Source organism: Engraulis encrasicolus, chromosome 17, assembly GCF_034702125.1.
Source record: "Engraulis encrasicolus isolate BLACKSEA-1 chromosome 17, IST_EnEncr_1.0, whole genome shotgun sequence".
In the NCBI taxonomy this organism is placed as follows: domain Eukaryota; kingdom Metazoa; phylum Chordata; class Actinopteri; order Clupeiformes; family Engraulidae; genus Engraulis; species Engraulis encrasicolus.
In genome coordinates, this window is record NC_085873.1 from 38,765,589 (window position 1) to 38,782,713 (window position 17,125).

Genomic DNA, 17,125 nt, shown 5'->3' on the forward strand with positions numbered 1-17,125 from the left:
AAGACATCGGCGAAGGAAATAGCCATTTGCAGTTTGGCTCTGATCATCCCTAGAAAGGTTAACATTTTATTACTGTGAAGATATATCCTGTGAGGAGGCATATTCACTTGATGAGTGGAGGTGCAAAACGCACACCAGAAACAGAGGTGCTGGCAACCAGAAAATACAATTGTAAGGAGAGAAGTGCCGCACACTCTCAAGTTAAATCAACAGTTTTTAATGTGACAACTTTGTCACATTAAAAACTGTTGATTTAACTTGAGAGTGTGCGGCACTTCTCTCCTTCTACAGAGGCATATTCACTTATCAGATAACTGTTGAAAGGTAATGTTACTGGAGATATATAATTAATAAATCCATGCCATAATTATTTATTCCCTATATTGGATGTTAACCTATTGTTCTTTCAGTGGTGAATGAGCTACATACCATTAGGCAGGTCTGTGCTACAGCAAGCACAAACATTCCAAATATTATTAGTGACATGACACGAAAACAAAAGTGAAAGACATGTTGACGGTATATTTAATCATCTAGACTAGGCCTAGGCCTAATTATGTAACTAAATGTTTATCAAAGCCTACTTTTAGATTATTTGCATCACTCCACATGAAAATGACTACATTTCTCCCAAAATGTGAAGGAGTAATGTGAAAGTACCGTAGGCCAAACATTAGTGGCCCAAGCCTTTGCATACCACCTTGTTACCGCCATAAGTAGCCCATACCACCGTGTTATTGCTTTGATGAAAACATTATCGAATGCATCCATGACAAGGAAGGCCTACTGAAACACTTGGCAAGACAGTACACGGGTAGTCCTGTGTATGGGGTAAGTGGAATTGTAATTCTGGTCAGAGGCACAATCAACATTTATTTTTGCATTTCTTGGATGCTCTGTTATTGTATATGAGTCATTGCGAAAGAATAACAAAGGGTGTGGGTGGCATGAATGGCCCTGAATGGCATGGCATGACTGAAGATGTTTTGTTGTCTTTCCTGGTGCACTGCACACAAGCGTCATCTCTGGGGTATAAAAGCAAAGCACCAGTGGCATGTTTGTCTACAGGACAATTCACAAGTGTCTACGCAGGTTGTCAATTTTAATTAGGTAATTATGTGTTTTTACAACCATCAAATTGAACTCAACTTAAATCAGGTCATATTGTTGTTTTGACTAAGTGTCAGTTGGCTATATGTATTACTATGTGTACTATGTGTATTAATGCCCAGAAATGCCCAGCCTGATGTATTTCTATTAATTTAAAGGATTGTGTTGAGTTTTTTTGCAGACATTTGCTCATTTTTCAAGTTCACATATGGTAAATTTTAATACTTTTTTGTAGGTATGGGTAGTCTGTAGTCTGTTGTATGGGTAGTCTGTTCACTCAACCTGCTTACAATAATACTTCTTCAAAAAATCAAAAAAAAAAAAAAATTAAATGTAGTGACATTCCTTACACTTACAATAATGTCCTTGACTCTGTAGTCATTTCATACAACTCCAATATCAGGTAGCCTAGAAGCTAAGTGAAGTTCTTTCAGAATTATTTTGAAGTGCATTTTTAATTCATAGCCTATTCCTATTATACTTTCTTTCATAAGGATTTGCGTTTCAGGACCACAGTTGTAGGCCTACCTTATAGGCCTACGGGTAGTTGCTAACCCACTAACATCTTGTTGCATCCACAGATTGTCTCGAGCACAGAACGTTTTTTTTTGCGCAAATCCTGTTGCTATCTGAACCCACCGTTAGCTAACCTTGAAATGGAGGACCACAACAAGACACAGAAGCAAGGTTCCTCTGCCTCCCAGCGACAAGCTGCTGGGCCCAGGCCTTTCCAGGGTTGTTTCAACCCACCCGCTGATCTCATTAATCTGTCGATACCCAACATTAGGCCTATTGTTGGACAGGCGTCTTCTGGTCAAATGGACTACAGAATCCCCTCCACCAAACACCTGCACACTTCAAGACCAGGAGCAAGATCACCTCAAATTTAAACAAGTGAATGAGGAGAGCGGGCCAGTGTGTGCACACCAGAAGCTCTGCTGCAATACTTGTAAGGAATTGTAGACAACTAGTGCTTTTTTTTGTTGTCGTTGTTTTTTCCCTGACTTACACCTTGCCACCATTAAGGGGTATGCCACTATTTTGGGGCTTAATACAGTTAAAATCATTGGCCAGGGTTTATAAAGGTGGTGAAGTGTCTTATTTTTCATGTAAGCCGTTGTCTTGCTTTAACCCTCTGAGGTCTAAGGCCTTTCAGAGGCTTTTAGGCTGCTTGCACCACCCTGACATTTTCAAGTATTTTCAACTAACAGTAAGCATCTATGCAAAAGTGAAATATATGGTTGTATTGTGAAAGGCCTGACAATAAATAATCTGAAAGAAAATTGGATGTCATACAAACATGTTTTATTTAAGTTGAGTATAAACACAACTGTACAAAAAAACAGGTTTCAGACGTCTTCAAAAAGTTCAAGAAAACACACAATAAATATATCTAGCCAAGACTTTTGAAGTTTGAATCTTGTAAACAAATGTGTTGGCAGCATAAAAGTGAAAAGGGCATTTAGAAATGTTTTGTTGTTTTCATACAAAATGCAAAAAAGAATGACTATGTCACTGCCACTGCCTGTCTCATTTGAATACTAATGAGATAGGTGTGAAAAACCTCTAATGGCCCACACCCCCCTGTCAACCCCCATGTGCTTTGATAGCCCCAACCCCCCTGTCACTCTACGTCTGCTGTGTTTACCCTACCTGAAAGGGGCGTGTTGTCACCTCTGAATAGCCACTCAAGCACCGGTACTTTACATATGAATAGCTATAGGTGTGGCTGCTACAGGCAGAGAGTACAGAATATGCGAAGATTTCTTTTCACTTTCTTTAAATTGGGCCAGCTATATAATTTATTTAATATATATATATATATGAAATCTGGAAGGTCTGGGGTTTCTAATGGTGTAACTTATGTGTTTCAATGACAAAAACTCACAGAGTTACAGATTTGTTTTTGGAGACATGTCAAATTGCCCTCTCAAGGGCACTTAGACCTCAATGGGTTAAGTTAAAAGAGGGAATATGTCGCTAAGCTAGTGAAAGTCAATGGATCCGTGTAGCATGCTACAATGCTACACGGATCCATTGACTTTCACTAGCTTAGCGACAAATTCCATCTTTTAACTTCTCTTAAACATGAAACATGAAAAATAAGACACTTTACCACCTTTATGCCCCAAAATAGTGGCATAACCCTTTAATCTAAACTAGAGGCTCACCATGAAAGATAGGCCCTATGGCACAGAATTTTTTTTTTTTATTGTGCTCATGTATTGTGCTTTTTAAATTTTTTTTAACATAATTGTTGAATTAGTATATAGGCCTAGGCATATACAGGATATCGTTTAACTGGTGGTGGTGGTGGAGGTGGTGAAGAAGTGTCATTCTGCCCTCAAAATAACATGTGGTTTCTTATCACTCTGAACTTCTTAAAAAAAATAATAATTAAAAAAAAAAAAAAAATAATAATAATAATAATAATAATAATAATACAAAAGTAATAATAATTAAAACAAATCTATATATATATATATATATATATATATGATTGTATATATATATATATATATATATAACAGTGTTATTATAACGCAATTGTGAAGGTTGATGCCATGCTGTGCCCATGGTCCTGTTAACACTCTAATGCAGTGTTTCCCAACCTTTTTTGTCTTGTGTACCCCCAAGCCTTTTCGTTGTGCAATGAAAACCCCCTAAGTCAAGTTCTATACTGCTTTCTCTATCCCAATGTAACTTAGCTACATGTATTTGATAAAATTACATGTTTCCAAGTACCCCCTGCAGTGTGCTCGCGTACGCCTAGTGGTACACATACCACTGGTTGGGAAACACTGCTCTAATGCACTAAAACTGTTTCTGATCTCTGTTCCAGGGTCAACGCTTGTGAAGCAACTCTCTCTCAAGATTGGACTCTTACTGAAACCTTGATGTTTCTCTTCTTCAATAAATAATACGCTGTCCAATTTCAATATCGTCCCATAATCCATGTTTTAAAAGCCAGAAATTGTTTGAACTATTTTGCTGGAGGTAGGCTGCAGTACAATTGTGATATGGTTCAGCAGTGCCTGTATTTGTGTGTATGGTAACAGTAAACACTATACCAGTACAAATTCATTTTAAAAAAAAAGCTGCAGATATAATTAAAACGTAAATACAAGTACAAATTATTGTCATTATACACGGTGAGTTTTTAGGCCTCACTACGAGGTGCACAGACTCCTTAACTGATGAACACAGTCCTGCAAGCGTGCGTTCAGTCTTGTGACAGCTTTGGGGAAGAAGCTGTGTTTCATTCTATTGCTTCTGGCTGCTATGGACCTGCAGGCCTGTAGCCAGGGGGGGGTTGAGGGGTTCGTTCGAACTCCCCCTCCCGTCCCCCACCCCCACTCGAACCCCCCAACACGGATAATAGCTGTCAGATAGCAGTATCTGAGCCAACACTGGGCCGACACTATGTGGGGAGATAGCTCAATTGAAGCAATTCATGTCCATTTATGTTATGAGTGGGGAGCAACAAACATTAAGGACAGCAACAACAGACTCAAGAGCAAGACAAACTTATAATAAAATATCTCTTAATTAAAAGATTTGAAGTGTGCTTGTGTATTTGGGGGACATAGGAGTAGGGAGCCAAATTAAGTTCACTTTCGGGGGGAAAAGATCCCCCCACCACAATGCTGGCTATGGGCCTGACCTGTATGTAGTGCCTGCCACTGTGAGGGCAACAGTGTGAGCAGATGGAAGTTAGGGTGCGAGTGATCTTTTAATGATACTCCTGGTTTTGCATAGGCAACGAGAATTGTAAATGGTGGTTATGAGAGGCAGGGAGCAACCTATGATTTTTTTTTTTACATTAGACCTACAGTAGTTAGGTTACATTTGACATTTTAGTTACATTTTTTGCATCCTGCAATAGCAGCGCTCTCTATCCCATTCTTCTATCCATGGGTATCAAGACAATGGCACCATCCTGCTGCCCTGCCATCCGGGGGTACCTCTAAAACTGTGAGTGTGTGCGCTGTGGGATGCGCTGAGATGTGTGTCACAATGACAATGGGGCTTTCCCAGTGGGACTTTCACTTTCCATACAACAAACACAGCCAACAAAACAAACACAAATGTGCACAAAAAGTGCTGAGAGCGCACATGCACCTATGCCCTCTGGTGGACCGAAACACACATCGCGACAGCCATTGCTCAAAGGGGAAGTCATTTTCACTTCACGCCCTTGTGGCAGCAGAAAAACAATCACATAGCTTTCACATTGGTGACTACAGGTGATTGCTTGAGAGAGAGGCAGGGGACTGGTTTTAACATACATACACTGCGGTCAAGGAGGGATTAATCCACGGGCCTACCTGCCCCAGTGCTATGCTACAAAAAAAACCCACTTATTTATTGGCCCACATTTATGTTATCATATTGTTTTTAAATTGCACTTTTAATACCATGTTTTCAAATTTGGGGGAAGAAGTCCCCAACCCCCAAACAAAAAGGCTCTCTAACAGCTCTGCTAAACAATCAAAACTTTTGGAACCTTGTGATTCCATTTGGGGGAGTTCTTGTTGTCTGGCCCAGGGGCCAATGGAGTCATAGTCTGTCCCTGGCTCCGGTCAAAAAAACACATGGGCCACCATTAACCGATAACAGCAATAAACTGTTATGATTCTCCTCTCTGCCTTCTGGTCTGGCGACATTAATCCCCACCTCCATAACGTGGTCTATACCCTCGTAATAATTTTGTTTGTAGAGAGGCTCTGGGATGTTTAGGTTTACTGGAGGGAGGAGTGAACTCCACAGACATTTAAAATGGGTGTCTTACTTTACCCGGTCCGAAACATTTGTTTGTGGCAGGCGACTGAAGTGAATTACAGTTTCCCAGGTGGCCTTTCACTTTCACTTCTCACATGGGTCAAAGTAAACCGATAACAGCAATAAACTGCATGTAGGCTAATTATACTCATCTCTGCCACTCTCTGGTCTGGTGAAATTAATTTAGCCTGGTCTATACCCTCATACTAATTTTGTTTGTAGAGAGGCTCTGGGATGTTTACTGAGGGGAGGAGTGAACTTCATTGTGTGTCTTACTTTACCCAATTCAAAACATTTGTTTGTGTTGTACTTTACCCAATTCGAAACATTTGTTTGTGTCGTACTTTACCCAATTCAAAACATTTGTTTGTGTCATACTTTACCCAATTCGAAACATTTGTTTGTGTCTTACTTTACCCGGTCCGAAACATTTGTTTGTGGCAGGCGACTGGGAAGTAAGGGAATTTCACCAGCCCACAAAGCAGGCTGATTGCAGTTTATGGCTGATAATAATTTCTATGTGACCATATCAACAACCCATAGTGACAGAATGCCAAGAGGGGTGGCACAAATTAGGTCTGAAGAGATATTTTCCCCTTGACTTCCTTGTTATGAAAACGTCTGTCCAAAAGTCACAGCACCACAGCATTCTCCCCAGAGGTAAATTGGAATTCTCCACAGGTAAGATGACAATTTCCATGTAAACTGGTAATATGTTAAGTGCAGTTTTACAAATACTACTGGTAATTGTTATAGTCAACATATGCTTTCATAAACTTGTGACAGTCCCCATATTTAATGTCTTTGACTAAAAAAAGCCAAGTGAAACTATCATACTTTGAACTTGAATTTAATGAACCACATATTTATACCGGTACTTTTATTTCCAAATACATTAGTAGTTATTGTTGCCTTTTTGTCTTTCACAAGCAGTTTCACAATCATAATTACATGATGGTATAGGTTACACTAATTGAGTTGCTAACCTAATTTCTGTTACACATCTGCAGACTCTCGAGCCAATCTTTTGTGTGAATCCCATTGCTATCTGCAACCACAGATCCTGAACATGGACAACAACCTCAGGAGACACAGCAGCAGCAGGGTGCAGGGGAGTCCCAGCAACATCAGCTGCCGGCTGGACAGGGTGCAGTGGGGTCCCAGCAACATCAGCCATCGGCTGGACAGGGTGCAGTGGGGTCCCAGCAACATCAGCCATCGGCTGCAGAACGAACTCATTGTCAGAAATGCACACCGCTTGGGCTACGCAAACGACTCTGCCCTCCAGAATGACTACCACCAAACTCTAAGCTTTGTGGCAAGAGGTGGTCGGGTAGTAATTTAACACACACACCAGAAGCTCTGCTGCAATGCCCGTAAGGAATACTTGAACAGTCTTTCTGCAGTCAACAAAAAATGTTTTTAACCCTTAATTTGTCTTTCTTATTTCATTATATTTTCAATTATCATTGCAATTGCTCTAACTGAGAAGGTAGATTGTTATTCATAGGTGTGTTGTAGGCCTATTGTAGATAGGGCTGCCATTATAACAATTTTTGCTGGGCGATGCTGTCGTACTTGGGATATTAGGGAGTTTTTCCTCACCCCTGATGCCACCAGGGGCCGCACCTGAGCGCCCAATCTCTGTGTGACTATCTATGACTTATGATAGGCCCAGCCACTATGGACCTTACACATCTAAGAATCCTGGTCCTAACCTACGTTGACCTTATGACTCTACATTCTCTGTCTATCTCTTCTTCCTCTGCCTTCCTGCTTTTTCTGCCTCTCTTCTCTACCTCTCCTTTTACAGCTATCTCTAACAATGTTTTTTTCCCATTTGTTAAGCACTTTGAGTTACATGCCTTGTATGACACAGTGCTATACAAATACAATTATTATTATTATTATTATTGTGGTCATTTTCAAACAATATAATGACAATGGGATAAAAATGTTAACAAAATGTGACTACACCCTTTGACATTTTGAAAGTGTCATGCAAGAGGGTGCTAGATAGATAGATAGATAGATAGATAGATAGATAGATAGATAGATAGATAGATAGATAGATAGATAGATAGATAGATAGATAGATAGATAGGTAGATAGATAGATAGATAGATAGATAGATAGATAGATAGATAGATAGATAGATAGAAAGATAGAAAGATAGAAAGAAAGAAAGAAAGAAAGATAGGGCAGACAGATCATTACGCTGAGTGAAATATGCCTATCCAGGGTGTCTACAGGTTTGACCAAGTCAAAATTAAGACATTTTAAGACTTTTCAATACCATTTTCCAAATAAAATTAAGACCAACTCGCGGCGTTTACAGGTTTTAGCAAGTCAAAATTAAGACATTTTAAGACTTTTCAATACCATTTTCCAAATGAAATTAGGACCAACTCGCAAGATCATACACAGGTTCAAATGAAGCACAAAAACCAATTGGTTATTTACATTAATGTAGCCGTTTGAAAACACAAAACTATACACAATGAAACTTTACACTAAATAAAATTCAATAATGCGTTCTAAATTACACTACATGGCTACAACTCCCGATTTCCGTCGCGAAGTTCATCACATGGCTGACATAATTATTCCTCCCTAAATTAATTAAGACATTTGGGTTGAAAATTTAAGACAAAATAAGACTTTTCAAGGCCTTATTAGGCGAAAATGAAATTTAAGACTTTTTAAGACTTTTTAAGGACCCGCGGCCACCCTGCTATCGGTATTCAGTCTCTTGGGTAGAGATAGAGACAGTGACGAGGAAAACAAAGGAGCCTGCAAATATAACTTCTTGTGATCAAAAGAGTTATCATGCTTGTTAAAACCTATTGTGCAATATATTGACTTATTGAATATTGTGACAGCCCTAGTTGATCGTTCAATGCGTGCCTGTTGACAGTCTGCACTAAACCGTTTCTGTTTCTCTTTTGGCTTCTGTTTCAGGATCAACACTTGTGAATCAACTCCGTCAGATCAGGCTCTAACTGCAACCTTGGTGTTTCTCATCCTCAATAAATGAGATGTTGCACAATTTCAGTGTTGTCAGTGTAAGCTTATTTATTAGCCACATAGTAATTGCAAGTTAACTATTTTCACACTCAGTAAATACAAGAATGAGCTCACTCACACCACTTTTAGAGTTAAGAGGACAGAATGATGGGAGAGGAAATCATTTATATGGTTAAAACCTGGAATTTCGTACTAGACTTGCTGACTAAAGATTTAGCCGTTTTCAGCTTTAGCCGTTTGGAAATTGACAATGAAGCCGACTTGACTTGACTTAATGTGAAGATCACTGAAGATCATATGCACAGCCTTGAGTACTAGTAGCCTGCTGGTGATGTCCACCAACACACCAGGGCTTGACACTGGCAACCGGCCAAATGCTGGTTAAACTTGGCTGTGGCTAGTAACAATTTCAGTGTCACTAGCCATTATTCTTTGATTTTAAAACAAATCACAGTAATTACATACATTGTTTTTTATTTAAATGCAAGATTCTAAAGAAAAGAATTGACAACAAAATTCTGGCTAGCTAAATAGCTAGTGACTCTGGAAAACCACCAGCCACAGTGGCTTGGGAGATAAAATAGTTAGCGTCAAGCCCTGCAACACACTGCATCAGGGGTGGAGAAACTTCCAAATACAGAAAGTACTCTGACAACAAAAAAATCCTACTTTAGCTGTTGAATTGCAATGTAAGTTACATATCAGGAAATAAATGCCATTCAGGAGTGATTTCCCTATATGGGGGACACACAGCACAGTCACCTATTGTTCTTCCAGTGGTGAATTATGCTGCAAGTATACGTATATTTTCTTTCCTTTTTTAAAAAAAAAGCCTTTTTATTATGGACAGGACAGTACGAGAGGTGGACAGGAGGCGAATGGGCAGAGAGACGGGGAGGGGTCGGCAAAGGATCTGGGCCGGGAATCGAACCCAGGTCAGCCGCATGGCAGGCGAGTGCCCTACCGGTTGGCCACGGTAAGGCTTATTTTTTTTATTTTTTTTAAAGAACCACCTTATAAGATTGTGGCCAGAGTAGGCATCGCAACTATGCGTCTATGGGCATAACGTGCACCTGTGAGGAATTAGTGCCCGGGGACACCACACATACGGTCCTGATATGGGGTAGGGTTGGGAAATGACCCAGGATGGACTCAAACCTGGTTCCCCGTGGGCAGTGTTGGTTATACATGATCAGGTGTATTAGCTTGTTGGGACACAGCACCGACTCCACAAGTATTTGAAGAGTTTATTTGAAAAATGATGTATCTCATTTTGTAGAATGTTGGGAAATTTACATTTTGTATTGGGCATTCCATTGCACTGCTTTGCAAAATGCATTATACATTGAAAAAGTATGTTCTCAAAATATTTGAATGTCAAGAATGCACACAGAGGTGATATGACCTCTGAGCTGTCATTTTCAATAATAAAATACAAAAGTCAAAAATAGTGGATACATCGTTTTGCAAATAAGCTCTTCAATTGTAGACACAACAAGCCCAATAGTTCAGAATATTACCAGTCTTACAGTATTCCAAATATTATAGCTCTTCCTCAAAGTTAAGACAGACTAGTTAAGACAGACTTGGCCTGTCCGTTCAAGTCTGCTGGACTAAAGGTAGGGCACTACAGGTTAATCACACAATCACACCATCAGTGATTTCAATCTGTAGGTTCACTCTGGTTGATGCCCTTTGATCTACCCGCATTGTGTGTGTGTGTGTGTAGAAACGTTTTGTCATTCAATACAACAGAAAGTGCAAGGCTGAAATCCTCACCCTCCTGAACTGATACGCTGTGCACCATCTCTGTCCCATTACTGTCCACGCGGACTATGGCCCAAATGCTGAAAAAGAAAAAAAAGCCATGGAATTTACTATGAGTGTCAAGCAAAAAGATAGCAGTAGGGTGCCCTCTGCTGATCAGTATGAGTTTTGCAAGCAGTTTCATAATGGCTGAATCTCAAATGGTGCACTTGTGCACTTCAGTGTTCATGTTTCAGTGCGTATGACCTATTAGTTACGCACTGAAACATAGTGCCCGAAGTGCACAAGTGCACCATTTGAGATCCAGCCATGGTTTACCCCTGTGAAACTTGTTTGACATTCCCTGCTAACATACTTACAGTACGGTACAGTATTAATAACAATGAAGAAACAACCTAAGTGGTATAAGGGAATTAACAGACCATTGAAGACAGTATTTACTTTCTGGAATATAAAAGGTTGGTAGGTTGCAGGTCAGCTGCATCGGGAAGGACCAGCAGACTCTCTTGATGGCACAAGGCACTTTCTCAAAACCTAGTGCAGTGCACTTCCAAGTGTATCAGCCTAATTAGTCACCTCCAGTGATTGGATACTCTTTATTAGTCACACCCGGTGATCGGATATTCAGTAGAGTTCACCAAAGAGTATCCAATCACTGGGCGTGACTAATTAGGCTGATACACTTGGAAGTGCACTGCTCTAGGTTTTGAGACAGGCCCAGGCCCAGTTGACACTAGAGCTAATGGAATGTTTTACTCCAGTGAGTGTGGATAAGAGACGGTGCAACTGCATCACAACTAAAAATGCCCGATAGACCATTTAAGTAAAACTTCAGAGCACACAGTAAGTGATGCTGTGCAAGAAAGCAAGAATGACTCAGGATTACATGCAGGTGGCAGGTGCAGGCAATCATGACATGGCAGTTCCTAGTGCTTAGGTGGGGACAGCTGCTAATCGGCATTTGTTGGAGTGTTGGGATGGGATTGATACATTGGAAACACTATCAATAACTTTTACTCGAAGACTAGTTTGTCACTGAAAAGTTATTCTCAACGTATTATAGGCCTACTGTGAAACACTTAATTGCGAAGAAGAATTTGTCAAAGCAGGAATAACAGATCACGCCACATTGTCATGGTCACACTGACTTTCTTCATATTAACACAATCCGAACAAAAAAAATATTTAAAGCAGTTTTTAACTAACCTGTATATAGGCCAACCTATGTTTGTTGGGCCTACTTAAGATGCCAATTTTTTTTTCAGATGGCATGTCTAAATATTTGCAAGCTCACAACTAACTAATGATTCTTCACATGATTTTTAATATTATTATTGACCAATTTAATGATGCCAAATCTCATTATCTACGAATGCATGACAAACTCACGCGTTTCCCCATTGCCTCGCGAGGTTCTCTGCAGTATAAAACCAACTGGCGCCACATCATCTTCCTCTCCCGAACTTGGAAACTTCTGGAACAAGTAAGTGATCAATAGTTGCAATATAATTATTGTGAAAAGTCGCTGAGATAAACGACAATTACTGTGACTGATGAACAACATAAAATACTGGTAGATAAGGTATCCATTTTACTAGGCCTACTTTCGTGTATTGTTGGCATGCCTTACGAAATAGTTGTCCCATCATTGTAACCCGATTGTGTTATCGCTTGTTTATCACTAAGCCCATACGACTTTGTTGCAAGCGTCGATGTTGCAAAAGGCACGTGAGCGAGAACTTGTTGTCACAATGTGGGTGTTATTAAATACAGCGCATTTGCAGTCGGCCACAAATATGAACGAGACGATGAGCTCGCACCGGTTTGCTCTACTAACACACCACGTGTGAGGAGTGGGGGGACAGGCAGTGAGGAGGAGCTGAAGTGGGGACCTGCGCAAACTTGTGTAGAGGTGTGAGACAAGACCCATATACACACGTGAGAGAGTTGTTTGACCAACCAGTTCATGGGCGCGTGACCTCACAGACCAGCGTTGATGGGGATAAGCAACTGCAGAGGTTGCAAGATCTGACTGCAGCCGCATTCATCCCGCGATAGTTTTACACCATGTGACATGTCACCTCGTCAACGCAACGTCGACGAAATTTTGAAGTTTGACAGGAAATCTAACCGTCATGCAGCATTTTCATCCAGGGTGCATTGCTGTCTAAATGCGCATTCATGCGTTGATGACAACTCGATCGCACCTAGTGCCTCACCTTTTTAAATTCGCAATTTTGGGCCATGTTTAAGGCGCGCGTGTAAAAGGGCAATAACGTTGAAACTTGATTTTTTTCTTTTCTTTGGTGATGTGGCATGTAATCTGCCTATTGAATTTTGAGCTTAGCTAGTAGCCCAGTGGTGAACTAACCGAATTATAACCCTCTATGTCCACAGGCCGCGAGCAATACCACGTGTGCGTAAAAGCCATTCATCGCTTTCCCAAACCTCTGTCGCCAACCATGTCTTCCTCCACGTCAAAGAAGCACCAGGCGTTCTGCTCCGAGCCCATGAAAGGAAAGCCAGTCACCGCGGTTCCCGGGATTGGCAAGGTCACCGGCAGCCAGCTGAAGGCGCAGGGCTACTCCAAGGCCACCGACGTCCTGGGCAAGTACCTGACGGTGAACGAGAACCGCAACCAGTTCCAGGGGTGGATGGAGAATACCACCACCGCCAACGCCGGGCATCAGGGAGCCGCCTACAATGCCATGCGGGAGTGGAGCGACAACAACCTGTAGGCCACGATGATTGAACTGTTCAGTTATTGAAAGTTGCGCAGCCATTGTTTATTTTTGCTGTTGGCATTGATAAAATGTTTTGTCTTTTGTAGGCTACTGTTCTTACTTGCCTAATAGGAATGGCAAAATGTTGAAATGACCTAGTGGTCCCAATGGCCTAATAGCCACTGCACTTGTGGATGGTGTGTTGCTATACACCATTCCGGCACCCGAAAACATTTCTTAAACTTGTTACGTGTGTCTGTATTGCCTAATGTCTTTTTTTGCTGGAGCTTTGTTACTAAGTCAATAAATGATTCAACTTACCCATTGTCTTTGCATTCATAGGTCTACGTTAGCTTGAAGTGTATTCTTGTACACTTTTTAAAAAGTGAAACTTCTCATCATAAACTTTTAAACGAAATGGAATATGCCCGTGTGTACACAAAAACCAGTGAAGACAAGGCCATGGGCACTGAAAAGTCCCACCAGGTGGCATTATCCAGGATTGAACATCACTGCATGAACAGGTGCTGGACCAGTGGGTCTAGTTTGGAAATAATGGCCTACCAGGATTGACTGCAAACTGTGCTGGGTGGAAGCCTATTGAATAAAATAATCAACTGATTTGACCTGGTCCATCATATCGGCTGATAAGTTTTTCATCTGCATTGATAATAGACAATGGGAAAGCTTAAGTTTAAATTAATCTTATTGTCACCTGTTTGATGGAAGACTTAAAAAAAACAATATTAGCCTATAGGAATGACATGGCTTTAAGACCTGCAGGATGGAGTGTTCTCATTATGTCTCGCGAGCTTCTACAGACAGTCGAGTATAAAAGTCTCTCGCGCTAAATATCCTCCCAAACTTGGCAGTGTAATAAGGTATATGTTGATTCAAATGAATTATCGTGGATAAATGCTGTGCTACACTAAACTCATGTCATTTTAAAATTCGCAAGGACTTTCGTCTGGTTGTTAGGCAAGACTTAAATTGTTGATTTTAGGTAGTGATGGGCCAATGAAGCTTTGTTGAAGCTCTGAACCATTAGGCACATTGCTTCAAAAAATGGGTTAGTACTTGAAGCTTCAGTAACAGGGCCCTCTCCTGGTGAAAAGTCATGTTTGCAATTAAACGGGCTCAATTCGATAAGATGAGATGTTGTGCCCTCATCATCTGCGACATTATCCCCAATATTGGACTGCTCTCATACTTTTGTACACTGACTTCCAGACATTTGACATTTTGGGCTACTGATGAGGCAGTTGAGGTAGACGACATTACAAAGGCTACGATGCCACATTTATTTATTTATTAATTTATTATTAGGCTATTTTTTGGGCGATCAGAATAAAATGTTGCTGAACATTAATGTCGTCTCCTTGTTGTGTTCATAACGTATGATGATGTTGTCTACTTGTCTATCAAGTGGGACTTATAGACCTAATGGCAGTCAATAAAATATCTATTCTCTCCAATGCAACCTGGCAGACGGCTCTGCAAAAGTCCAAACACATTTGCGCGCGCCTGCTGGTTCGTGTGGCAGCGCGAAACACTGCAGCTTCTTTCGGAAAACTGAACCAGTTTACTGTTTCATACGTCATATATCACGTGGTTTTTCCGTACTGAAGCAAACTTCGGAACAGTGGTTTAATGGTTTTCACAGTTGATGGTTTGAAACACGTTCCGGCGCGCTTGTGCCAGACTGCCATCACTAATTTTAGGACAAATAATCCAACGGTAGGCCTTAGACCCAAATGATCAGTAACTCGGTTATCCTATACTTGTTAGTTGGGTATTTTGGATGCGTGTGTACGTGTGATGTTAACAATTCCTTGCAAACAATATTGCAGGTTCTGACCAACACGTGCGTAAAACCAAACCCCACCATGTCGTCCTCGGAACACCAGACGTTCTGCTCCGAACCCATGCGGGGCAAACCGGTAACCGCCATCCCCGGGATAGGCGAGGTCGCCGGGGCCCAGCTGCAAGCTCAAGGGTTCCCCAAAGCCACCGACGTCCTCGGCAAGTACCTGACTATGCGTGAGAACCCCGACGACTTCCAGGGATGGCTGAAGGAGGTCTGCGGTGCCAACGCTACCCAGCTGGAGGACTGCTACAATGCTATGCGGGAGTGGTGTCAACACAATCTGTAATAGAGGCCAAGTGCCCAGTTTGAAAAAGTTCTGATGTCAAGTACCCTGTTTAAAAAAAAAAGGTTGTGATGCCTCTTTATTGTATTAGGTGGTTGGCCACGTTTTTTTTTCCATCTTCTTTCTTCCTTAATTCAATTTCTTTATGCTATCCAACTAAATCACGTTCATTTCAATGCATTCATTGGTTGGACACAGTATAAGAAACACATTGTAATCTTGTTCAATAAATATTGGCATTTTGTGTTGACTCAATGTCAGTGTGATTTTAAATATGCTTAAAAGGTCGCACAACTGAGTGAAGTAGCCTAGGGCAAGACATTTAATGTCTTCCACATTAGTGGTTTTGCATGTTACTGCCTGTCAAAACATCACAACTATACATTATAAGTTTAAGCAAAAGCACATCACAGTGTACGGTAGCCTATGCCCGAAGCATATTGCCAGATAAATTAAGAATTCTGGTAACCTATATTGTGACCACAGTGCAGGCATTGGCAGATGCAGGCAGTTCGGTAACTCGTCAGTTATGACATGGCAGTCTTTCATATTAAAGTTACACCGGACAGACAGACTCAAAATATAATCTTAGAATCTCTGCTGTTGTGCTTCGACACCATGTTGGACCATATTTAAGAAACTCTACGCCAGGGGTGTCAAACCCAAATTGACCGAAGGCCAACATCAAAACCTGGAACAAAGTTGTGGGCCAAACTCAAAATTTAGCCTAGGCCTGTTTAAAAAACAGACTCAATTATTGTGCATACACACTCGTATTTAAATTTCACAGACAGATTCCCATCATAGTTCAAATAGCCTATGCCTACACATAGGCTTTTTCTGTCACATATGAGTGTGAGCTGTTTCACTGGCCTGGGCCCACTCACAGAGGGCCCTTCTCAAAACCTAGGACAGTGCACTTCCAAGTGTATCAGCCTAATTAGTCACACCCAGTGATTGGATACTCTTTATTAGCCACCCCCAGTGATTGGATATTTTCCGTAGAGTTCACCAAATCACTGGACGTGACTAATTAGACTGATACACTTGGAAGTGCACTGTCCTAGGTTTTGAGAAGGGCCCTAAATTTCATGTTCAAATCTTTATTACACTATATTAATGGTGTAGGCCTACCGGTATGTGGGCCAAGTAGGCCTGCAGCTCCAGGCCACTTTATTAGAATAGCATGAAAAAGTTAATTTATTTCCATAATTCCATCAATAATGTTAAAGTGTCATGGATTGTAGTTGCATGGCCCAGTTGTTTAACTATTCCAATCATTCAAGTTTTTCTTTTTACATAATTTGGCCTTCCAGCTCAAAAAACCCATGAATTGGGAAATTCGCATTATTAGAATATTGTAATAAAATCACAATTTTCTTCTTCAAAATTCGTTTCACATCAGTGCACATCAAATCAGTTGAAATTTGGCACTTTCTACATAACATGCAATGTTCAATACTTGGTTAGGACTCTCTCTGTCTTAATAGTCAATGGCAGAAACAGTGCATGGGAGTAATGGAAGGCCAGATATCCTTGATGCTTTGCCGTCAGCTGTTCTTGTTT

The 17,125-nt window shown here is 40.9% G+C and overlaps 2 protein-coding genes and 1 long non-coding RNA gene across 8 annotated transcripts; all 3 read left to right on the forward strand.

Moving 5' to 3' along the window:
* Positions 1-1,035: 1,035 nt before the first annotated feature.
* Positions 1,036-4,047, forward strand: LOC134467474 (uncharacterized). Its single transcript, XR_010038566.1, has 3 exons — positions 1,036-1,110; positions 1,692-2,059; positions 3,953-4,047. It is a non-coding gene; the product is annotated as an uncharacterized LOC134467474 (long non-coding RNA).
* A 7,389-nt stretch (positions 4,048-11,436) lies between these two features.
* Positions 11,437-15,809, forward strand: LOC134466858 (barrier-to-autointegration factor-like). 5 transcript variants are annotated; one of them, XM_063220750.1, is made up of 2 exons: positions 11,437-11,529; positions 15,260-15,809. In XM_063220750.1, the coding sequence occupies exon 2, from the start codon at positions 15,296-15,298 to the stop codon at positions 15,560-15,562; it is 267 nt and encodes an 88-aa protein (XP_063076820.1). In that variant the 5' UTR covers positions 11,437-11,529; positions 15,260-15,295; the 3' UTR covers positions 15,563-15,809. The 5 variants fall into 5 exon arrangements, with proteins under 5 accessions (XP_063076820.1, XP_063076819.1, XP_063076816.1 ...); XM_063220749.1 differs by lacking the exon at positions 11,437-11,529 and adding an exon at positions 11,543-11,623; XM_063220746.1 differs by lacking the exon at positions 11,437-11,529 and adding an exon at positions 11,543-11,578.
* LOC134466859 (barrier-to-autointegration factor-like) lies at positions 12,091-13,729 on the forward strand. Of its 2 annotated transcripts, none has more exons than XM_063220751.1 (2): positions 12,091-12,169; positions 13,084-13,729. In XM_063220751.1, exon 2 carries the CDS (start codon positions 13,149-13,151, stop codon positions 13,422-13,424), a length of 276 nt encoding a protein of 91 aa, XP_063076821.1. In that variant the 5' UTR covers positions 12,091-12,169; positions 13,084-13,148; the 3' UTR covers positions 13,425-13,729. The 2 variants fall into 2 exon arrangements, with proteins under 2 accessions (XP_063076821.1, XP_063076823.1); XM_063220753.1 differs by lacking the exon at positions 12,091-12,169 and adding an exon at positions 12,181-12,268.
* Positions 15,810-17,125: the final 1,316 nt, after the last annotated feature.

Coding starts and splice junctions, on each gene's coding strand:
- LOC134466858 (XM_063220746.1), top strand. CDS start 11,558: ATGACTCAGGATTACATGCAG. Junction 11,579..15,259: donor TGACTCAGGATTACATGCAG/GTGGCAGGTGCA, acceptor ACAATATTGCAG/GTTCTGACCAACACGTGCGT.
- LOC134466859 (XM_063220751.1), top strand. CDS start 13,149: ATGTCTTCCTCCACGTCAAAGAAGCACCAGGCGTTCTGCTCCGAGCCC.